This window comes from Aptenodytes patagonicus, chromosome 3 (assembly GCF_965638725.1).
Source record: "Aptenodytes patagonicus chromosome 3, bAptPat1.pri.cur, whole genome shotgun sequence".
Lineage (NCBI taxonomy): Eukaryota > Metazoa > Chordata > Aves > Sphenisciformes > Spheniscidae > Aptenodytes > Aptenodytes patagonicus.
The window spans coordinates 41549975-41574796 of record NC_134951.1 but is presented as its reverse complement, the minus strand read 5'-3'; the positions used below and the strand labels follow the sequence as shown (position 1 = coordinate 41574796).

Below are 24822 nucleotides of genomic sequence, written 5' to 3'. Positions count from 1 at the left end.
ATGTAGAAGGAACCGGAGGAATGGGCTGCTCAGTTAACACACACGTTTCCAAACATGTGGATTATACACCCTTCTTGTACCTCTTTTCCCCACAACATCTCTTTCACTCCAAATACAGGCAGGTACACATACACACACATGCTCACCTTTGATATAAAATTGGGCCTGGCTCTTGCTGTGAATGTAATTTTCTTCTGCTCAGTGCCTCTCTTATGCTCTTCTGTAAGTGGTCTGAGGGGGCCACCAGGTAAGGAGAATTTCGGCCCACCATGTTTTAAACCTCATTACACATTAGGGCCAGAAGCAGCAATAGCTTCTCATTGTAAATTGTGCCTGTTATTGTAATTTATCAGGATCAAACAGTTGCTGGCAGCCCTTTCCATAAGATCCGGTTGCAGTGTCTATATCAGCATCAAGCAAAATCAAACATGGCTTGCGAACAGAGGTTTAGCGATAAATAAATCACTCAGGAAGCTTTAGAGAAACAAGTCTTCACACACACCAATGTTATGGTACTTGTCTTTATTTCTCTTCCAGCTTTCTTTTCTTTTCTTTTTTTAATTTGATTCACAGTGTTCGGATGACATGTGTTTTGCCTTATTCAGCCATTTGGAGTACAGGTGCATGACTGTGTTTTTGATGGAGTGTTGCTATTCTGGAGTGCTCCATCCAAAACACAATCCCACACATGTAATCCAAACTGCCGAAGATGAGTCAACCATCTTCCCGTTGCCATGATAATTAGACTTTTTTTTTCATTCAAAGTTGCATAGTCTTTATTATTAGTTGCAGATGCCATGCTTAAACAGTATTGTTGAATCTTAAAAGGCTTTCGCACCGGGCTATTTTATCCTTCAGAGTGGAGGAAATTAACAAAAAGCCCAAGCTTATCCAAACTTAAATTAAATCAAATCAAATATTATTACACTGCAAGAAAACAATGACACCTAAATACCTTTAGTATACATGTAAAAATTGTAGCTTAATATTCTATTAAGTAAATATAGCAGCTTGCCAGGAAAGGTTTGTCGTAATTAAGGGATTCATGGAACAGCAGCTTCCAGTTTTACTAATCCATGCAGGCCACACATCTAAGTGTCTTTTCTTTGAAAACATTTCAGTTTCTTATCACATTAAGAAAATGACCACTTCCCAGAAGCCTGAAACAACAAAGAACCTCACTAGGTTTTAAATCCTTAAGCTAGGTATTATTTTCCAGACAAATGCTTGCAAAAGGCAGTTTTCACAGGTCTTAATATACACTGTCTGAACCTTGGGGCTGCTGGTGTTTATTTCTGGTATCTTAGGAGCTAATAGGCGATTAGTGGGATAGATATGGAGAGAAAGAGAAGACACGGGAAAGCAGGTGTCATAGTCCTTCGAGGCTAAGCTTTAAGGGCCATTTCAGCCCTTCGACAAGCTGATCTCTTGGTGGCATTTTTGGTACTAGGTGGGTGGCAGACAGACACCAAATGTTCAGCTGCTGGAAATCTCTAAGTAATGACGGGTCATATCCCTACCTAAAGCACTGTTTACGGGAAAAAAAAATCTTCTGCCTGCCCACATTTGAGCGTTTCAGAGTGGTGAGGTTTTCCTTTCCATAGCACCTATCTGGCTGGCTTTTGTTTTCTGTAGAAAACAGAAAATCAGTTTAGATTATCTTTATTTCCAGGTATAAAAAATAAACCAAAAGGGAGCACACATGCTGACTCCAGAAACGTTGCTTCGCCTGGTGGTGAATGAGACCTCTCCGTTGAGCGCCACCAGCACAGGGCAACAAAGGCGGCGTGCTATAAATGTGTTGTAGGCGAGGGATCTGCACCTAGCCGAAATGGTCGCAAGCAGTCTGCAGTCCCAACATGGCAATAGAGGGGGAGACCTCTGATTTCTCTGACTTCCCCATCCCCCGGCTCTGTACTAACAGCATCTGTACAAACAGCATGGGACCGGGGCCTGCGACTCCACCAGCGAGAGGATGACGAGTGAGACAGCTACATTAAATCGACAAACACGTGAACTTGCTTTGCACAGAGAATCATAGAATAGAATCATAGAATAGTTTGGGTTGGAAGGGAGCTCTAAAGGTCATCTAGTCCAACCCCCCTGCTGTGGGCAGGGACATCTTCAACTAGATCGGGTTGCTCAGAACCCCGTCCAACCTGACCTTGAATGTTTCCAGGAATGGGGCATCCACCACCTCTCTGGACAACCTGTGCCAGTGTTTCAACACCCTCAGCGTAAAAAATTTCTTCCTTATATCTAGTCTCAATCTACCCCCCTTTAGTTTAAAGCCATTCCCCCTTGTCCTGTCGCAACAGGCCCTGCTAAAAAGTTTTTTTTTTCTTTTTACCTAAAAAGCTAAAAAGAAGACTTGTAATAGTCACCCTGTCCCCCCATTGATACCGGTTAACACATCCCAGGGTTTTTGTTATTATGTGTGAACCTGAGTTCTGCGGGGTTTATTCCTTCACTGGTCAAAGACAAAAAAGGGCATCCATATGCGCCCATCTACTTTTTTTCTATTCACTGGGAAACAGAAACACGTTCACCTGTGCAGTCCATGGATCAGCTGTGGGAGCAGAACTTGTACAGGCAACGATTCCTAGCAAGGATCTGATTTTGTCCCCTTAGCTTTTAAGACCTGATGCTCAATTCCCTGCGCAGGAATGTTAAGACTGAACCTCACAGCACAGTTTCAAAGAAAATAAAAAAAGTGGAGCAGATTAACTCAGGACAAAATTATAATGAGAAAAAAGCTTGAAGAAAAAGGTAATTGGGATAAATTTCACACTCCAGCCTTCCTGTCCAAATGTACATTGTAACTACCTTTAGCCTGCTGAAAATGGCATAGAAATACCACTAACAAGCCACTTCGTTCACAGGAATACTGTTTATAGCAGACGTGAAGTCAGGAAAACTGTGGAATACATTATCGGTTAAAAAGTTAAATCAAACTCCTGGCAAATAAATTAATGGTCATTCCAAATTTTCTTTCTAAAAATGTAGGCTAGTATACGGCAAAGCAAGCGATCCATTAACAAAGTAATGACCTTTCAAGCCAGAAGACAATCTTGTCCAGTACCTAACTGCTTAATGAAATTATTACCTCAGCAGCATAATTACACAAGCCTTTTGCCAGAAGCCGCAAGGAGTCGAGCAGACCCCGTCCATCAGGCTTGAACTCTGGGGCTTACAGCTCCACCGCTCCATTTCAGTGCAAAGAGCCACGCAAGCGTGCTGAACGCCCTCAGCCCGGCACGGGGGGCTGAACCACTGGAGCAATGCGAACTGGTATCGGATTAGCGTTAGTTATCATCCATGTATGCACCTGCCGCTATGCCCCACGTCTGTCCCAGGGAGGACAGACCTGGAGTTACCAGAGAAATGCCAGCAGTTACACGCAGGTAAAGAACAGGTTGGAGGGACTGTTCTCGTACGCCTCCATACGAGGAACAAGCACCACGTTCCTCAGCTGCAGCCATCACTGGTGTGGGGCAGACTTAGCAACGGGCTTCAAACGGGTAACGCTCCCCGCCTCTAACAGAGACAGATCTCAACATTGTGGATGCATAGCAACTTTGAAAACATTTTGACTGATTTTCCTGAGAAGATGCACAAATCTTTCTTTCTACCTCTTCACTTCAGCAGAGACTCCAACCCGAAATAAGCGTCCTGCACTGAAAGTAGGGAAGTACGATCCTTGGCCAAGTGGGTGTTCCAGGTTCCCACCACTCCAATAACAGATCATTTTTGAATCAACCCCAAAACCCCCTGAAGACCTCCCACTTGCACTAAACACAACAGTTTCATCCTTTTTCGGCCAGTTGTATAGAATGTGATGTTATGACTAGCTGTATTTTAGGGAGAAATCTCCTGTGGCAATCCTAAAGCTACCTTACTTTCAGAGGAAAATGTTGAAAATTGCAAATCCATCACTTAAGATCTTACGCTGTTTCTGTACCGACAAATGTAATTGCACTTGCCACACTGTGCTTTTTTCGGATACTTATCTGCAGAGAAATGATGTTCCCCTAAATCAGCTTTTTAAGATAAACACACATGCATGTGCTGTTTATTGTACTTTAAAAATACAAAAAAAAAAGTTGAGCACAGAGAAAATTCTTCAAACTGCATTTGGAGAGTGACCTAAGATGTGGGAAAGTTGTCTATTGCTTATGTTATTTTTTCACCCACTTTTGAGTGCTTTGAGGCTACATTTCCCCTGAGTTATGACAGATATTGCCACCCACCTTAGTTCTTCCTGCCTCTGCCCTAACAGAACCTCTTTGTTGTTTTATCTAATCAGATTCAGAGGCCCTGCTAGAGTTGGCTCTTTCAGACTGTTCAAAGAGGTTATATTTCTTATTTCCCAGGCTTCAGAAGAACTAAAAATAACCAAGTGAAAATCTGAAATGCAAAGCTAATATTCTTGCCAGTGTTAAGCAGATACGTTGTCAGGATTAACAAGAGATTTTACAGATCTGAAAATTTGAATAAATCAGAACACTTAATTTTTCTTTGCTGAGTTTTCTGAGTTTAATCTTTCCTAAGCCACTAAGAATTTTTTATAAAAATATTTACCTTAATTTTTTCTGAACCAAAGATATGTGGTGTGTCTTCACGCAAAGAGAAAAATTTATTATAAAACTTTCTGTATACAAAAGAGAATATTCATGACAGATGAGGGCTTGCAGTTCAAATGACTTTGGGGTGAAAGCGACCCAAGTTGTTTCTCCAGTCCGCGTGGAGAGCAGGAGTCGTAGGAGTGTCGCCCGATGCCAAGCACTGAGAATTTTTACTGGCAAAGATGGACCTGCAGTAGGCATAGGGCAGGATCGTTAGGCTAGTTCTAATGTGCTACAGTTGGTCACACCAGCCATGTTTGTATCTATCTTTGCACAATAATTTTCCCAGGATTTGTCAAAAGTGAAAGCTCTTAATAGAAAGGATCCTGATCCACTGGCTGGATTATGCCGTAGAGCAATGTTTCCCAACAAGTTTATAGAGAATTGGGAAATGGAAGAAAAAGCAGTGTTAAGTGTTGGCAAATGCACTTCTTTTAAGTTGAGAGAGTGAGAAGCAGCTGTAATTACTGACTGCAAACATCCACTGTCTTGAAGGAACTTTTAACTGCTTACATTTGCTGGCAGTAGCAGTTTTCTCTATGATGGAGAACTCCTGCAGCCAGTAATTACAGCAACTTTGAGCTCCCCCTCTTCCAGAGGAACTGAAAAGTTGGCAGCACAAGCCACAGCATTAAGGCAATTAAACGTTTACACAAATGAGCCAAAGGGAGGACCCATTTTCAAAAAGTCTGACAAATGCTGCATGTCTGCTAACTTCCAGAAACCGGGAAACGGCCAGCAACGTGACACCCCAGCTTCCAAACTTGCAGCTCCATTCAAGGGACGCAAGCTTGAAGCAGAACTAAGATTAGCGACCGGTCTAAGCCTCTGGAACAATTTGAAACGCGACACAGAACTTAGTTCTCAGCTCATGGAGAAACTGCATGATGGAAAAGACCCGGCGGGTGAGATGCTAAGCTGAGTTCAGGCTAGCTACTGTAACGCAGTCGACCATAAATCTGGCCCTCGGGATCTGGGGACTATGGTTAATCAGTGGCGGAACAAAGTAAGACCTGTAGTGAAACAAAAGCGAAAGTATTACAAATGATCCTTTAAACTGAAATTATAGTTAGGTGAACTATTTTATAACTAATCCTAACTTAACAACGCCAGGCTACTGTTTTCTCTCGCACAAAGTACAGCTCCACATAATTTTTCTGTTTTCTGTGCAACTTGTACTTTTATGGAAGGCTTTTTCTTTTTCTGATGCATATACTGGAAAGGATTTTTATTGCATAGTCATGTAAGGAAGTATTATCACAGTGGGCATGCACAGAGAATGCAGTTTTAACTTCTTAATTCACCACTGTTTGTTTGCTTTTCATTCAGTATGAAACTGTTAACCTTTAAAAAAACATAACCAAGAATATGGCTAAATATTTATTATCATAATCTCATCTTTCACATATTTGCAAGTTCAGTACTGAAATACTATCTAATGCAATGCCTCAGCCAAAGTGGATGTGGCAGACGTTTTGTTTCTTTTTTATTTGATGTCTTTTTCCCCATTGACATTTATGGATGATATGAATCTGAAATTAAACGTGCAAAAACAAAAGTATGGATATTTTATCCCTTTTAATTTCACCATTAATTGTTTGAAATTGTTATACTAATACATGAAGCCTTTTATTTTAGGAATCTGAAGAAAAAAAAAAAAAACGCGTTAAGTGTACCCATGCCACACATTTAAATGAGAAGCCAGTGACTACAGCGGCAAAATCTGGTTTCATAGAAGTCAACAAAGGCTTCCCACCCATGTCAGCAGAGCCAGAATGTTACCTTATAATCTGGGGCTCTGTCCAGCAGGATCTATTTCAGAATTTGTGACCACCCTCTTGCTTTATTAGTATCGCCACCCAAATTCCCACGTTCCTGGTTGAAGTTCATGGCTAGCCCCGCTCTCCGTTTTTTGAGCTCCACTGTTAAGAGCTCTTGAGAAAACCACTCCAACTGGTTGGCATTAGAAGAAAATGAGAATCTTTTAAGTGGCTATTGTGCACGTCATTTGAATGCACTGGATGACATTTCAACACCAGGCAATGCCTCCTCTCCACCACAGTCATCAAGAGTGGTTTGGTGTTTTTTTTCTTCCCATATGGGCACTGAGGTTTCCAACAGCATTGATCCCTCTGCACGTTTTTCTATACTTTGTACAAGCCTCTTTCTTTGAACATATTTCTGCAAACAGAAAGTCTTCAATGTGCAACAGTTTTTTAGCAGCTTGCAGGACTGAGCCCTTGATGTGATTATTTGATTATATATGAAGTAACTCTCATGATCAATGAATGATGTCACAGCTATCACTTTGAAGTTAACGGCAAAATTTGCATTGGCTTAAATCTGAGCAGGATCAAGACATGCAGCATCAGACTGACATCCCTTAATTAATTTCCGTATTTCTCTTTAAATGCTCATGCTTCACTCCATGCTTTTTCATGAGATGAGAGAAAAGAGCAAACGCTGGAAACTGATGTTTTCACCAGCAGTAGGCTGTCACGCTTAACAAATTCTTCTAGTATATCAGCTTACGTGGGCACTCTGTCCTCGATCAGCTCCCACGTTTCCCATAGACGGCAGCAGAAGTTGCACACAAAGACGAAATCAATGACCCACACTTCGCAAACGGAAATAAAATACTCCACCTGCAGACAAAGGGCCTGACTGAAAGAAGTGCTGCAGCACCTTTAGCGAAGTAATTCCTACAGACTTGGGTGGAAAATACTGAGCCCGTATTTCTTTGCTTCTTTGAATTTAAACTATGACTTAAACTTGCGTAAAAAAATCTGGGATATATAGAGGCCATATTGGAGGCACGGCCTTTATCTCTCAAGTTAACAGGAAATGAGAGGCAGTAATAGGATTTTAAGTACTTTCTCACTCGCAATGAGCATCCAACACTCGTCGAAGAAAACTTCCTTTCAAAACCCTTTTCATTCCAAGTCTGCTCAACAGAGAATCAAAACGCGCGTGTGTGCACGAACAACGTTCATTTGTATTCTTAAGTGAGCTTGCTTTATTTTGCCATTTACTAAATGCTGGCGTAAAAATTCCTAAAGCAACGTGACTCTCACAACAAACACAACCGACAGACCCTAGCTGGAGAGCACATGCAAGCACAGACTGCAATTGTTCTGCGGTTATTTGAGAGACAGTGGTCAGGGAAACAGGGGTCATTAATTTCTCTGCATATCTTAAACATTTCCAGAGATGTGCTAAAATGTATTAAAAGCACAGCAGCCGACATCTGAGGCTGAAACATCACAAAAGCTTTAGAAGGGGATTTCTGTGTAAGAGTGAGAAGGGATGGTTTGGTTTTGACCTTTGCATTGAGGAAAGCAACACACTTTTTACTCTTTCCACCTTGCTTTTGCAAAAGATCAGCTGAACGACTCCCGAAGAAGCGCGCCCTCCAGAAAGTCGACGAAGACATTTTGGCTGCAGGTGGCAACAGCGTTAGCCCCGCAGGCTTCGTGCATATGAACAAGGGTGGTCCTCCGCACGGGCCTGGCACCACCACCCAACGGGGAAACAAACCCCGTCCGGTTTTAACTCCCCCGCGTTCTCCACAGGCTCCCGCGCAGCTCCCGGAAGGCAGAAAAACGGAACAGCGCGAGCAGCCAGCTCAGGAGAGCCGACAGCGGGCGGGGGGCGGCGGGAGCCAAAGCCGCCTCCCGCAGCCCTGCTCCCGCCGCCCAGCTGCAGCCCCGGCTGCCGGCGGCCCGGGGGTAGATGGCCCCGGGGCCCCGAGCCCGTCCCCGGGGGGGGGAACGGAGCAGCCCCCGGCAGCGGCACCGGCCTCCCCCCGCCAAAGCCCCTCTCGCTCACAGCCCCCGCCCCGCTGGCTCGGCGGGCGGCGGCTGCTGCGTTATCCTGGCGTGACCTCTCATGGTGGAAGCGGTGAGCGGCGGCGGCGGCGCTGCTGCCCGGCCCCTCTCCCCCGCGCCGGTCTCCGCCGGCGCTGCCCGCCCGCCGCCCAGCAGGCGGCGCCGCTGACGCACGCCCGGCGCGCGCCGCCGCCGCCACACGTCACCGCGCGGCGACTTCCGCCTCCAGCCGCGCGGGCCGGGCCGGGCCGAGGCGCGGCGACCTTTGCCACGGTAGTAATGGCCGCGGGAGACCGTCCTCTCCCGTCACGTGTCTTCCACGCGCGTCGGCGGCGGAGGGGCGGGGGGAGAGGCAGGCCGGCGGGTTTGGCGGAATCACGTGACACGGCACTCCGCCGTCCGTTTTGGCGGGCGGTACGGTGGCCGGCAGGGTTTCCTAGGCAACCGCGCCGCGCCGCCAGAGAGGGGGGCGGCCATGGCCGAGAGGGGTCCGACGCGGCCCAGGTACGCTCCCGGCGCCCCGAGGCAGGGCAGCGGGCGGGCCGCCCGCCCTCAGGGCAGCGCTCGGCTCTGAGGCGTTTCCTCCCTCGTCCCCAGCCGCTCTCTGGAGCGTCCCCTCGGGCCGCGGAGCCGAGCCCTGCCCGCCGGCTTGGCGGTGCCTCGTCGGGCCCGCTCTTCTCCCTCCTCGGGCCCGTCTCCGAGCCCCCGCGCTGCCGGGGACCGTCGCACCCTTTCGCCAGCACTCGCTAGGCCCAGGGCGGGAGAGGACGGGGCTGGGGTTGGGAAGAGCACGGCCCGCCGGCCCCAGGGCTGGTGCCCGGCCGCCGCCCTGTGCCAGCTCTGCGTGTGCTGTAGGGGAAGCCGGAGGAGGAGGATCAGGTCGCGGCTGGTCCTAGCCTTGGGATGACTAAAAGATAGCATGAAATGCGTTAGGCTGTGTGAGCTTTCCTTCACCCCTGTGGTTTAGCCATACCTTCCCAAAACTTCTGCTTTCTGCCCTGTGTTATAGCATATATCCCAACAAGTGACTTCTTTGTTTTACAACTGGCAAAGTCATTTGTGAGCCTCCGATTCTAAAGGTATGGCTGTAAAGTATATTTGCCAAGAGTAATGTTTGTCTGTAATCTGTTATGGAAATTGTCTGATGTGTTTGTTGTCCTTTGGAAAAATAAAGTTTTATATTGTTAAGTTTTTATAAAAGCTGTAATCATAAGGTAGACAGAAGTACAGTATAATGTCAGAAGAATCTTTTTCTGGCAAGGCTGCAATTAAGTATTCTCCACTCGCTGAAGCAGTTGGCACAGCTAGTAAACTGTTAAAGCATCTAGTGTTCTTTGATGTAAAGGTATAAAAGGATACTGGATTATGTGTGTCATGAGAGGTAACATTCTTAATCTTCTTACCATGTTTTCAGAGATACCGTCCAAGTGCTTACAGAAGGATATCTTATTCGATTCAAAGTCTGGGCAGGCTGCTAAACTTTTTTTTTTTTTTAACTGCCAAAGCCAAAGTGTCGGGTGGTCTATGGATGAATAAGGAATGAAAGCAGGAAGCAGTTGTCACAACTCGCCTGTCAAAATCAATTTACTAGGTAGGTAACAGTCCTGTGTACTGAGAGGGCTCCATATTGGGAGAAGTTTTATTTAATGGTAAAAGCATTTCTGCAAATGTTTAGCCCTTTTATGTTTACATAGCACTTCTCAGCCTGGAAAATGCTAAGGTAGTTTAATGCTGCTATACATATGCAGTTCTGAAGGTAGCCATATGTGTTGAGCAGTGTGATATACGAAAGCTTTGTTGCGTTTTGAGTGTGGGACATATTTTATACCTGAGAAGTCAACACAGACTTTTGGGAATGGGAGGGGGGCAAGTGCCATTGGCTTTCTGTGTCAGGGCAGATCAAACCAAATATCGTCCTCTAATCTTAAAGGCTTTCATGCATTTGTTGATTACTGAGTCCTAAGCACAGCAGAGACTATGAAACAAAACTTATAATGCCAGATGTCTCCAGTTTTGGAGAAGAAACACAGAAAGGAATTAAAAGCCCTTGAAATGGATGGGAAGTATTACTGCAGTGGATTCTTGTTTGATCATTGTCAAAATGCTTAATTGTGGGTAGCTAAGAGAGCTGTCCTTTGAAGAAAAATGGAAAGATGGTGATTTATTTATCCCTCAAAGTTTAAATGCTGAAACTGTTGCTTTGGAAATGTGTAGTTTTACATTAATTATAATTAATAATTCCTTATAATTAATTATAAGGAATTTGGGTAATCCAGGTATGTTTGCATTGATTGTCTTGTTCAGTAAATAATTTAGATTAGCAGTGGGAGGAATGAAATTTGGCATCTCTCGAGATTTTTTTGCTTATAGCTCTCTATGAAAGCAGCAAATCACTAGGCTACCTCTAATTTCAGAATGCTTTTAATTAACTTTATTTTTATTTTAAATCTTAGTTTTTACACTCAGTTGTTTGGAAGGTAACATCCAGTCACAGATTATGGCTCATCGATTTTCAAAAGAAGAATTAGATGAGCAGTTTGAAGAGTTTCTGAAAGAGGTATGTTTCAGAGCAAAGTCACATCCCTTTTCCCTATTAAAATACAGGGGGGAAATTGAGTATGGAAGAATATGAAATGGAAGATGCAGCTGTGCTTTTATCACATAATTCACGTAGCTGTTTTATGTGTGGGTCTTTGCAAGGTCTTCGCTTCATTGCAAGAGCCCTTTCTTCTTGATTTTTGTTTGTGTGTGTTACTTAGTAGCAGAAGCTTCAAATTGGTATATAATTGAAAATGAGATAAAAAGCTTTTCCTGTATGTAGGCATAAGCTATGTTTTACTGAATTCTATTTAAAAATTCTTGTATTAATCCTAACAAAATGAAGTATGTTGTAGTGATTAGAAAATTTTAGTTTGATTCCTTTTATTCCTCATGGTGCTTGATGATTTTGAGTACAGGCAAAATCATGCAAGTCTGTGGGTTATGACTTAAGCTAACAGTTATTGGACGTGGTCAAAATGCCCTAACTTGGTATGTTTTTTTCCACTACATATAGACCTGTAATTTCAGAATTTGCCCTCTGGTCTATCAGACGCACAGTGTGGTAACCCTAAGATACAAATACTGCATACATAAGGCCTTTACTAGATTCTATTGCTGTTTGTAAGTGTAGCTAATGATGGCAGAGAATATTCTTGGGGTCTCTGTTATATGTAACATACGCTTAAAGATGTAGAGGCTGTGCTACAGTTTAATTACTTGTGAAAAATGTAGGTGCTAGATTCTATAAAAATTGCACTTTGTACTGTGTAGTAAAGATCTGTAGTAACCAGAGGCTTCTTTTTCAAGATTTTAGCTTTCCCAGGTAGGTCTGTAACTCTGCTTTGACCATGCAGCTTGCAAGGTGTTTTTACAGATATAGAATAAATGTAACTTCAGTGAGCATTACTAAATTGAGAGAATAGAAAACCAAAATGCCATCTGAAAATTAAGATTCACAAATAACTTAAAGGTAGCTTTTGGCCTTTAATTTGATGATGTAATTGAGTTAACATCCTTGAATTCACTGAAATTATTAATATTAGTAAAAATAGAAAATTAGGCTCTGCATTTCTGTCAAAAGTTCATTACTTACTATTGTTATGAAGGGAGTTGCTCTGGGGAAGGGAAAGGAGGTTTATTCTTTTATTTATTTTGCGCATCTGACAAAGCTCTGCATATGATTGCTTCTAGTATTTTGTTCCTCATTTGACGTGCTCTTCTTGCTCCTCAGCTATTGCCCACATTGAGAATGCTTGAGTTAGAAACAAAACAAAATAGCTGTTTTGAATTATTCTAAGTGGTATTTGGCATGTTCCAGGAAACGTAACTTTTAACAACTCATGTCTTAATTGTTTTTTATCATTTCAAACTAAAACTATTTGTAAAGCGTTTAAACTTTCTTAAACGCATATACTGCCAATCCAGTCATTAAAAATATGTATTATGTTATGTTTTGCCAGCTAGATACAGACCCAAATAACAATGACATTATCTACTCTCTGTTACTTTATATGCTTGCATCTTCTGTTATGTCCCTCCCTTTGCTTTTGTTTTTCATAAAAAGTGTGCAGCCTTTTAATGTTAGAAAGATGAGAAACTGGTGTGCTCCATTGTTTGAAATCACTGTGTAGGTGATGTTTGTGTTGAGAGTATAACAGTGGAGGTGCGGGAATAGCAAAAACTGTTTCTTAGTAGTTTGAGGAAGACTTAATATTGTTGAAGCAAATCTTTCAGAGAAGAAATGGAGCAGGATGGTTTTTCCCTTTTAAATAACTCATCGTTAGTGCAACTGCCTTTGGGGGGAGGATTGTATGTATGTTTGCGATTAGAACGTACAAAGTTAAAGACTGTAGATACAGTTGGATGATGCAGGTCTAATATGAGGATTGAACTAAAGTCTTTTGGCATATGCACTATTATGTAAAAATAGGCATATGCACTATTATGAAGAGGATTTTCTAGGCTTTTATCATTATACAGAAGGACACACAAATGTCTGCCTGGTCATATTTAATCCCAACCCCTTGCCAGAATGGCCTGTTGTCATCCACAATTCTTCTCTTCCTCCTCCATTGTCTGTGTGCCTGTGATCCTTCCACTTCCCACCACCAGTGTCTTGCTTTAGCGTACTTCCCCTATTGTCACTTTAATTTACGTATCATCTGTCATATTGGTATAGCTCCTGAGTTTTCTGAGTGTTGGCTGTGAAGTTCCTTGGGACATACAATGTGAGGAGCTCTTTCTAATACACAGTACTTCAATTAATTGCTTCCTTTGATGACACTTAAAGCAAAGCAAAGTTAGGAGAAAACAATTGTCTGCTTCTAGTCTTCTAGGTTGACTTTTGTTCTGCTTGATACTCGTGGACAGCTGAGAAGGAAGACTTTCAAAAGGAAAGGCTATACCATCTTTATTAGCAAATCTGTAGAATAGTACCTGGAAGAGTAACACTACACGTTAAACCCTGTTTGAAAAACATTTTTAATTTTTATTAAAAGATCAAATATATTAAAATATTATTTTGTGCTGAAAATATAATTTGGAGTAGACTTGTTTTATTGAAAAAGACTTGTCTCATGAAATAATGAGGACAACTGGTCATGAAAGTCTGAGTGGTTTAGATCCAATCCTGTATTACCTATCTACTTACTTAAGTTCCTTCATGTGTATAGGAGGTGGTAAGCTGATTATGTGCCATGTAGTTGTCCCAGTTCTTAAAACTGACTCTTCTGGCTTTTATTTAAGTTGAGATTAAACAACTGAGTGTGTGTGTGTCTGTGTGTGTCTGTGTTCCTGAAAGGCTGACAGCATGTTTTATAGAGGAGGGGAAGGAAGAAATCAGTGCCACTTACTGGCACTGAAAAGCCATTACTGGTCCAAAAAGTTGATTTCCCCCCTACCCTCCCCGCAAGGAAGAAAAAAAAAATCTGTAAATTTTTCTGCTGAGACAACTGACACGTTGGGAAAAATGCATTAGTATTTTTGTGTCAGCATTTCTTTCCCAGCTGCTGCAACTTTACTGTCTGCGGTTGACAAGATGGCTGGACATAGAAAGTTTCCAGAACTTGAGAACAACCTGTGGGAGTTTCAGTTTCTTTAGTTACAATACTCTAAGGAGTGCAAGCATCACGGAAGTTCTGCTTGCAGAGTAGAGGATACTGTTAGTCACAGAAGAAACAGCAAGCAGTAACAGAGCTTGCATCAAGCACCTGTCAGTACTTCTAGCTAGTAGGCAGCAGTCTGGCCTTTGGGGACAATGGCAGTAGTACTTATGACTAGTGTAAGGAAGTTGTTATTTATGGGACATTTATTAAGAATGTAAAGCTGTTTTGTTCTATGTCACTGAGCCAACTTAAAGAAATTGCAATATATCCTGTTGTCTAGCAGTTTCATAATTTATTAAAATTGTGTTTTATTAAAGTGCAAGGCTCAGAGCACTTAAATTTTCTTTCTGAGACTGTATGACAGGCATTTAGTTTTCTCAAGTGCAACTGTAAGTTCTAAAGTTGTTATTGGTCAGAGATACTCATAAGAATATTATTTTCTTATAATTGTTTTTTTCTTAAATGGTAGTTTTGGATAATTGGCATTTGATTTATGGATGTTCTTGTTAGGCCCATATAAATTGAAGCGTTAGATATATAGTAAAGGTAGGCTTTTATGGTAGTGCTTTTTATGCAATAGGAATCAGGCAGTGGACCACAGACGCTTGCTTTAATGAAACATCCTCTTGTGTTTTACATATTAAGTACCCACAATCCTGTTGCCTCTAGTATTCTGTTTATAATATCACATTTACTTATTTGTGACTATTACAAAAGTGAAGCTTTTGAAATTTTCCCATATGATGCATTTCATATGTGAATTCTTTGTTTCTTACACTTTATGGCTTTTGCTAACTCTCTTCACTGTGTTCTATGAGACACTTTAGGACAATTGATTTCAACAAGTATGGCTAAAAAATTAGATAAAAATAAAAACTATGTACTCCCTTTAACCCCATGTTTACTGAATTTAAGCACAAAGAATACGTAGCACATAAGGTTGCAGTGAACTAGCTTAATTAATATATTTCCATGTTCAATGTCTGAACAGCTAATTGTGGCTCTGAGCCTGCTATAAGCCACAAAGAGCTTTATTAAAGGAAAAGAGCAGAGATTAGTTTTTTTTTAAAAAAGCTGCATCACTTCAAAAAAAGTGCTGTTGTCTTATGAAGTGTCTGTAGGTCTTTTCCTTCCTGTTACCCTTCAGTAACTTAAATTCATAGGATGTTCATACTCATAGACTTTTTTTCTCCATTGATTTAAGCCATCAGTCAAAATCAGCATGGATGACTAACACATATGAAAGCTTAATACACAGAGTTGGGTAGGAATGGCTCTGGCATTTCTATTAATTTCCATGAACACAAAGTATAAAATTAATTTCTGAAATCTGATTTGCTGGGAGCTAGAATGTTGCTTGTGAAGGTTTATTTTTAGAATATTAATAATGTTGTTCATGTACAAAGCAAGGCCAAGGAAAAACTGTTTCTGCTCTACTTCATTATCTTCAGGGATGTAATCAGGATTTTGGTTCTTATATGTTGTAACTAATTGAAAAAGAGCTGATTATGCTGTTCATTTGAACATATACTCTAGTAAGCAGTTAACTTTTAACATATCCAAATTCTGTCAGTGGGGTTATTATGATATGCAGTATTATGCGACATGAATATAGTTATTGTTCTTAATCAACTTTGTTATGCAGACACAAAAAAAGCAGACAGTGGGGAGTAAAGAGAGGCATCTGAACTCAGAAGTCCAGAATTGAGTGGCTGAAAGACGGTTAAAAAATGTGAAAATGTAAAAGCTGTCTTTAATCTTGTATGCAATTGACTCAGTCTCTTTCAGATGATTCACTTGGAAATTCAAAGAAAAAATCCAGCATTCTTGAGACATTGGGACAGCCCAGGAAAAAAGAAACTAAGAAAAAGGATTCAGTGCCATGGTGGATATCTGAGGAAGATTCGGATGATGGTGGTAAATAATGTAGTTTTGCAATTTTTTGGCCACAGGAGGTCAGGCTAGTTCTTTCTTATGCTTCATATAGGCCTCGTTTCAGATTAAGTTGATGCCACTCAAGTGCTTTAGAACATTACAATGCAAGTTTGTAAAGTATAAAACTCAAATGTAATCGTATTTTTTTGAAAGGGATCGTATTCAAGCTGTAAGCAAGCTTTCTGCTGTTTTTTCTGTAGCTTTCAAGTTATTAAAACTTGTAAAGAGTAAATACATTATAAATAGTAAGAAAATCAGAAAAACATAACTTATGAATTCTGCTGAGATATTTGTAGGTGTGTTTTGTAACCAACCTGTTCCTTATACTGACCTTTTATAGATTTCTGTTTTCAAAACTGAGAGTCAAAAAAACAATTTGTATAATCTTATGCTAATTGCAACATTATAATAGGTTGGGGAAGCACATAAAAGCTTTTCAACAGCAGCTGATTCAAAGACGTATGTCTGTCAGTATTCTCAACGTTTCCCTTGCTGAGAACCATGGCTCAAGGGGAAAAGGGCTGTGATGACATGATTGCTAGTTCAGTATTGACTTGGTCATGTAGTTCTGGAAGAAAATATATTATTGTTTGCAAGCTTTCCACCTCTAGTTTTCCATTTCTTCGTTGTTTTCTTACTGGGTAGTAAAGCCTATGAGTAGTTAGTTTCCACAGGGTGTTTGCCTCTTGTTCTTGTAGTAATTGGTGGCTTATTTTCATGATTTGTATAACTTACAACTGGAGCTTAACAGAAAGTTCCAGAAATCAGTTTTTCATATGACAGAGTTAAGATACTGCTGGTAGTCTCAGATTTTAAGCATAGCTCTGTGCTGTCAGTGCTGTCATAGTCAGGAGCCAAATCTTAGTCAGCAGTTGTGCCATTTAGGCATAACCCTAATAGGTGTTGTCTGGACTGCTTATCTGTCTCTGGCCTTTTAAGATGTTGCTGGAAAACTCGGATGGATATGAGAGAGTTCCTATCAGGCAGTGCAACTATATGTCGGGTAGTTATGAGATATTATGATTTCCTTACAGCTTTTCAAAAAAACAGAAAGACAGAGTGTTCTTGCTGGGCAAAGTGTGAAAATTAAGCGGTTAGCATGACCTCATTTTTCGACATACTATCAAAGAAAATTTTCTGGGGACTTTAGAGGTTCGGCATTCTTCCATGTTTTTTCTGAGACACTTGAGGCAACCCAAAAAGCACTTTGATGTTTCTCATGCTACTTCAACCAAAAAACACTGGAATAGGTACTTAAAGGGCAGGGTGATTACAAGTTTTAGAGAACGGTGCTTGTATGGGTTAAGTACAATGCAAAGCAGAATCGGAAGAAATAATGTGTTCATATCAAGTTGTTCCCATCCAAACCAATTCTACCACTTTTATTTTTTAAATTAAGAATCTCTTATCAGCTCTGTAGTTTAAATAGAGGTAAAACTATTAGAACTGAAAAATGCTTGATGTGCAGTTTATTGACGTATAAAATAAAAACAGAGTTCTGATAAACTTTTTAAGGTCTCTTTTAAAAAAAGCTTCTCCTTTAACAGGAAAACATTCAGAAGGTGAGCCTACCCAGTTTTGCCAGTATGGAATCCATTTACTTGCGAAAGAAGCTAGCCTGTTCATATTCATACTCTTCATGATGAGGGGCTGGATTTTTTCACGGAGAGTTGAAAGTAATCTGTGTGTTACGCTTTTTGAATCAAAGGTCCAACATGTCTTGACAGTTGGACATAACAGAATTGAGAGTACAAGAGTAGTATGGTGCTCAGATGTATTAATAATGGATTATTATTAATAATATAAGTTACTGCACGGGATGACTGAGAAGAAGATGATTTAGACTTTTAGCTTTTTGTAAGGTTATTAAATGTGCCCTAAATAGCAAAATAATTGTCCCGCTTAAAAAAATAATAATATTGCTGTGATGATAACAAATATGAAAATAAGCTGAATTTATTTCTCAAAAGGGTAAGGCTGGCATTCTTTGAAATTCTGTGGAGATTCTTGTGTATTCTCCTAGGCTTGAATCTTCACGTTGGTTGCAGATAGGACTCTTATTGACAGGCTGTCAGCTAATAGAATTATTTTTGAAGTGTTTTGTCAACATGAATCAAACTTATGTAAATGTACAAATCTTGCCTCCACCCCCAGTGTGGCACTGCATTACAAATATGTGCTTCATATGTATGAGCTGATGTGTTTGGGTGGCACTGTATAGAAATACTGTTATATTAACAAAGTACAGTCTGGCTAATTAGCTTGAGTAACACACTGAGCTGATAAGTTGTTTCCAATTTCAGGTTTTCATTTTGAGTTACTTCAGTATCTATATCATGCTTTCTTAAAAGGTGCAAGACAGATGGCTGGAAGACAAAATATATGCTATATATTTATTTATTGTCTGGTTGTTTTTTCCATGGCGTCTTATTGCAGAAGTACCAGGAAACAGGTGGAGATTTAAACTAATAGCCTGTTTTCACTTGGTTTTGTAGATTAATGGTAAGCAGCATAGACTATTTCTGTTCATTTGGCTGAGCAGTATAAAGTACGTTTTAAAATAACTCGTTATTCTAGGCACGTTTGAACTCTTTGTTCTTCAGCTTTAAACTGAAATGTGCAAATTATCATTCAAGATAGTCTTCCATATTTGCCAGGTTAAAGACATACCTCTAACTAATGTCCTTTCTACTTGCTTTTGTCGTTTAAGTGATAAAAAGAAATTGGATAATAAGAATTCCTGCCCTGTCTTGCTTGCCTGTCTGTTCTTGCTGTTTGTCTTACTTTTCAAGATTTTCAACCAAGATTTGTTAAACTGAGAAAAGAGAAGAAACTGATGGAAAGCCATGCTGAAATAGTGGAAAATAGTGAACAAAAGAGTCTCCATTCAGATTCCCAGCCTGGTATTTGATTAAATGTGTTTTGTTAAATTTATTCAATATCAGCCTTGTATTACTAGTGCGTTTCATGTAGAAAATCCCTTGCGAATTGTCCATTTGACCATAGAGTTCTCACTGAAAGCAAGCTGCCACTTACTTCATTTGTCATTTCCAGAAGAAACTTAGTAACTATGTGAACTGCTGCTGAATTGTCATTACACCATACATCACTACCTATAGTGATGTAGGAGGACAGACAGTATTGAATGTTAGCCAACGGGGGGGGGTGGGGTGGAGAATACCTTTGCAAATCTAAACAAAGGTCAGCATGTTTAGTAAACAGAAAACCTCTTACACTTCCTGTATTTCATACTCAAGAAATATTAATATTCACTGTTCTACTTGTTTAATTTCAAAGACTCCAGTCAGAGAAGCATTCTATTTATTTTCTATTGATGTGACTCTTTTCCCTCTGCTGACCTGTAGGCTGCTCTGTGAATGCCGTCCCTGGAATGGAAGCAGGACAGTTGGTGTAATAATGGCAAACTAAGTTGTTTAATCTACAAGATTATTTTAGTCAATGTAACTTCAGATTCAGCCTTTTATGTGAAGTCACTTTTTATGCTTTCTGAAGAGAAACTCCAAAGAATAATTGAGTTATAAACGTTGATCCATGGAATAATTTTGTGTAAATGACAATAGCAATTAACTTGTATGTACTAGTTTAAACGTGGCTTTGGTGTTAAATTCAAGCAAATCAATAATATTTTGGAGAGCCATGACAAAGAAATATTTGGCACTTGGTCTTTAGATTGTGTGGGTGATTAGATCGTGATCATCATCTATGTAGCCTATAGAACATTTCCCTGTGTTAGCTTTCTAGAGTGTATGTGCTGTCCTGTTTTCATAAGCCTCATTTGCATAGAATAGCTATAAAGCATCTCGGTCTGGGAGATAAACAGTAAAACTGAATCTATTTCTTGAATTAGGCTTAATATTTGAAATATGAGCAATAGGAGGAGTTTGGCAGTTATTTCAAATTACTGTTTTAAAAGGCATCAGATGTTTGCTTTATTTACAGCAGAAGGCATGCTGTCAACACTTTCAGTTTCCCAGTACATGTGGGAGAATATAAATCTAGAGAAGTCATGTGTCACCAATGGACTCGGACATCAGTTGAGGGAATAAAGGACCCGTGCATTGTATCAGAATGGATTTCATACCGTTCCTCTTTTCGCATTGCACCTGCCGTATGCTCACCAGCTTCCTTTACTCATCTTGGATGTTTCTGAGTTGTGTTAGCTTCTGGTCACATCTCCCCATAGTCCTGTTTCTAGATAGCACAAGTATTTGGCCTGATCCCCTAGACTACTCTTGTTCTCTCTTGTGTCAAGGTAAATTCAAAAAACCTGTAACTAAGAGTTTTCTCTGAATTAGCCAATTCAGAAGCCCCCCTCCACCGTGACAATTTGAACAAGGAAAAGTCTAATATAGTGCATCTGGCTAGTCTAAGGTATATAAACTGTGTAGTGTGGCTATCATCTAAGCGTCATGAGAGAGCACAGTTTTCAGCATAGGTACTGTTATCTAAAACTTAATTCTACTGATGTGAATGGAAGGCGTTTGGTTGTATTTGCTTCAAAGCAAGTCCTCACAATGGTTTGATCAAACAACATGCAGTTCTTGTACCTGACAGTGATAAAGACAGTAGTAATTCACATTTATGTACCTATGTTTTTCTGCTTTTCTTTGAACCGATCTAGATGCTTTCTTTCAAAACTTGTAGTACAAAATTTCTTTTATTGATGAAGTAGTTTTACTAGTTTTCTTTGTTTTCAGGTAATATATTGAGCTCCTAGAACAGTGTATTTGAATGCAAGGTATACATGGAGCAAGAAGGAATTTGTCTTTTTTAAAATACAAAAGAGGAAAAAAAGAGTTTTATTCTCAGAAGTAATAAGTATTAACTTTATTTTTTAGTTATAGCTAAAAAATTGTAGATAATTCAATCTACAAGAAATTGAACTGCATTACTTTTTCAGAAGTGGCAATTTGAATTCTCACATCTTACTTTTCTCTTTATTCCCTGTCCATTATGTATAAAAATTTATAAATATTTGTGTACACTTAAAAGTAGTTCCCCCTAAACCTTCTTCCAGTGCATCTCGCAGCAAGGCTTTGTCTAAATTCAAGATGCTGGAAAAATTTCATAAGGACAAGAAAGATTTGTACTTAAACAAAGAAGAAGGAAGCCTCACTTCTGACAGTCCAGACAATTCTGAGGGTAACAAATTTGTTGTGTTTCATATGATATTAAAAAGCTAAAATGGCTCGATTTCTGACAGTCCTGGTCAGATTAAGGAGAAAAGAAGTTACTTTTTAAATAGATGTTTGTCATTGTCTGTAGGTTTGAATCCTTTGTATTTATGTTTTTAAACTTTTCTCTGCAAGTGTGCTGGTTAGAAATATTTTTCTAAGTGAAACTCAGGTTCTTATTTTAAATAATTTCAAGTGGCAGGACTTTAAAAAAGAACACTGTATATCATTAGCCTTACAAAATATTGCGTGTGAAGATATGGGTAGTGAAATCTTTGGAGTTCAAGAAAACTTCTGCTTCAAGAAGTTTTTATGAAAAAGTAACAAATACCCCCCCAAAAATAAATCACTCTTTCAAGCCCCACAGAAAACAGTAGGACTGTTCAAACAGCCAAAAAACAGAGTGAAAAGAGACTTTGAAATCCATCCAAGTTGATATTTTTTCCAAGTTTGATAAGTTTCTCCGAGTTCAGATTATGTAGGGCTAATAAAAAGACATTTTTGCCTTCATTAGCAACAGTAGTATCTCCTGTAATCTGGGGTATGTGTCTGGGAATTGGGGGTGGCCGAGTTGCAAAACTGAATGGCTGCAAAACAGTGTTTGATTTTCAGATTATTATGGGAGATGCTTTTTTAAAAAAAGCTCTGGTCTGGTTTGAACTAGCAAAATACTTAAAAATATGAGATAGCTTCCATAAATCCCACGAAGCCTTCAAGATCAATGTAAGTCTATTCAGAAAGTTCATTGAGTTTGAGATGATTTAAATAAAACAACTCAGGAAAATGTTTTTCTCTAAAATTTTGTTCTGTTAAACATTCTAATTATCTTTTTACTGAAGTATATTCCCATCTCCTTTCTTGTAAATCTTACATAGGAGGGCAGTGACAGTTTATCTTTCATTCTACTAACATATTGAAAAATAGGGTGTTGGAGGTCTGCTGAGATTGTGGCTAACCTAAAGGTCTGCAAAAAACTTGTGACCCAGCTGCAAACAAACTCCTGTTTGCTGTCTTGATAACTAGAATAGAGCGGCATCTGGGTAAATTACTTTAAATTGCTGCATTTCCCTACGAGAGAAATGGACTATTCATGCTTTTTCACTTCTGTTCAGCACTTTGAGCTTTCATTTTATACTTTTCAATGTTGTAGCAAAATGTATTTATTTAGGCATTAACTTTGTATACATGTGGAGCTTGACCTTTAGTCGAGGTCTCTGACGTTTATTTGTTGCATGCAAGGCAAGTCAGTCAGAGCTCTGTATCGGGGACGGAACTGAAGGTAGATACAGGAATGTGGAAGTCATTGCCAAGATGTAGAATCTTACGCACTTAGCCTCCCAATAAAATGTGCAAGGGGACTTTGTCATTGCAAGTCAAGAAAAAAAACTATTCTACTTCTTAACCAGGAGGCTTTTACAATCAGAATGCACGTGTTAAGGGCTGCCCAGTAGGGAAGGAAAAGATGTTCAGACTCTTACTTTCCCCACCTCGCCTCGCCCTGGGTACATTTTCAGTACTGAATGGAGAGGATTCTCCATTGTCATGATATAAGCAAATAAGGCATTTCTTAAAAGGAACTTGGTTGAACCTGTATAGAGGACAGACTAACAGCCCAGAGCTGAAGCACTTGATCAGCACGTGGAAGACTGGTTTAGTGTTCTTGATCTGAAGGGTTATTGTTGTACGCATCTCTTGCAGTCTCCTGCCAGCAGGAAATGAGCTGTTGTCAGTGCCTTCACCCCTCTGGTATGTTCAGTACAAGGACACAGCTACAGTCTAAACATCATTTGGCCAGACAGAACAAAAAATTCTGAGTTTATTTTACCAACTGGAGATTCATGTTGGCAAAGATGGACATGGTTTCTGTTCCCTTCTGTGAGAACTGTTAAATCATTTCATAGGTCATTGGATAAAATGCATAAGCAGCTTTTCTCCTAGCCCTTCTCCTAAGAGAACCTCTAAAGGATCTAAGTATAAATGCGTGTGTTTTAGGGGCAGGCAGAAGGGACTTGGTACTGCTTTTTAACTAGTAATGTACTGCAGTATTTGGCTTTTAGTTTTCCATTAGGAAGCAGATAAGGCAGCATTCTGTCTGAGAGCAGAATTCACACATAAAGTTGGTAAGGTGATGTTGAACCCTCACAACAATGAAATTACAGTAAGGAGAGCAACTGCATGTTGTAGTTGCATAAACATACAGAATGGAAGAACTGGGTGTGCCTCAGTGACCTTTAAGTAACTTTGGTGACTATTTTTTTCCTTAAAGCATTTAATTTGTAACAAATGAAAAGGAGCTGCTGGGCCAATGGCTACAATTTTCAAAAGTCTGTGGGTAGTAGATCAAACAAAATTAATAGGCTTCTAACAAAGAAATGTTAATGTCTGTACAGGGTTTGTGTGTGTGATTGTCCTCCATAAGGAACGTTACAGTAAGTCAATTTTTACAGTTGTTATATTTGCCCCATGCTGAACTATAGGTTTGGGTGCAAATATGAAGGATGGGAAGAAAATGTATATAATAGACTAATTAATTGTAATTAAACAAGATTTACTTATCTTGTAACAGAAACTGAAGTTAGATGAATGTGATTTGTGAGACTGGGTATCTTTGCAGTTACAACATGAGCTTAAAATTGGTGGTTCTGGAAGATGACTAAAAGACTGAAGTGTCATACAAACAGTTTTTAGATGATAGTGAAGAATATTGCAACTTTTTTCCTAGGAATGTGTGGAGCCAATGGAAGCTTTGTGAAGATACAGAACACTTCACAACCTATGGGGGAAACTGAGGAGAATATGCATGTGGAAAAGGTGCAGCTTCAGAAAAGTAATGGGGTTGCTGTCTCCTTAAGTAGAGACAGCCTGGAGACAAATGGTGAGAACTGAGAGTGCAGCCATTTCATGAAGTTGGCTAGATCTAAATAAACTATTATTACAAACTGTTTCCCTTAATTCATTGCAAGTCAGGATTCTTCACTTCTGTCAGCTGCATCTCGTGAGCTGAAGGCTCCTGGTAGTAGCTTGTGATTATTTGATACTGTTAATATTTTGTGAGTCTGTCTATAATTGTTGTTAACTATTATGACTATTGTATGTGGACATACAGCACAGACACAATTAGTTTATTCTTTGTTTTGAAACTTAGATTCAGTTTTAGCTTCTGGGCCTAATCAAAGTTTCGTGGGAGTTGGATTGGATACCTTGGAAGAACAAGAAGAAAAAGATATCTTCTTTGCCAAACTCGAACAAGAAGCTTCCTCTACTATTGATTATTCAAGATTAAATAAAGAGCTGGATTCCAATGATTCTGTATTACTAGCACCATTTGTACGGTAATTTAGAGGGAAGAAAAGTTGTGGACTGTATTAGTGGGCACATGTGACTTGGGTATCTGAATACCACAGCCGCTCAGATTTTGTGGGACAAGATCCTGTATGATTTCAGTCAGTTTTTCATTTGTTTGTTGTCATTTGTTTGGTTTAGGGTTTGTTGGTTTTTGGGTTTTTTGGAAGACAAGGACACAAGTGAGCTTAATAAATAAAAGAAAGGAATAAGGTGAGAGCATGACTTGGTGATGAGCGGACATAGCTACACA

General features: G+C 39.9%; 1 protein-coding gene across 1 annotated transcript; it reads left to right on the top strand.

Moving 5' to 3' along the window:
- The first annotated feature begins 8844 nt into the window (after positions 1-8844).
- On the top strand, positions 8845-24812 carry LOC143157925 (centrosomal protein of 162 kDa-like). Its single transcript, XM_076333164.1, has 8 exons — positions 8845-8956; positions 9462-9531; positions 9867-10043; positions 10906-11009; positions 15876-16014; positions 23950-24102; positions 24373-24559; positions 24711-24812. The coding sequence occupies exons 3-8, from the start codon at positions 9992-9994 to the stop codon at positions 24766-24768; spliced, it is 693 nt and encodes a 230-aa protein (XP_076189279.1). The 5' UTR covers positions 8845-8956; positions 9462-9531; positions 9867-9991; the 3' UTR covers positions 24769-24812.
- Positions 24813-24822: the final 10 nt, after the last annotated feature.

What these genes read in the sequence shown, in the direction of transcription:
- LOC143157925 (XM_076333164.1), top strand. Translation starts at nt 9,992, where the DNA reads ATGAAAGCAGGAAGCAGTTGTCACAACTCGCCTGTCAAAATCAATTTA. An exon ending in GGAAGATTCGGATGATGGTG is followed by an intron (nt 16,015 to 23,949) that starts GTAAATAATGTA and finishes CTTTTTTCCTAG; the next exon opens with GAATGTGTGGAGCCAATGGA. An exon ending in TTACTAGCACCATTTGTACG is followed by an intron (nt 24,560 to 24,710) that starts GTAATTTAGAGG and finishes TGTTTGGTTTAG; the next exon opens with GGTTTGTTGGTTTTTGGGTT.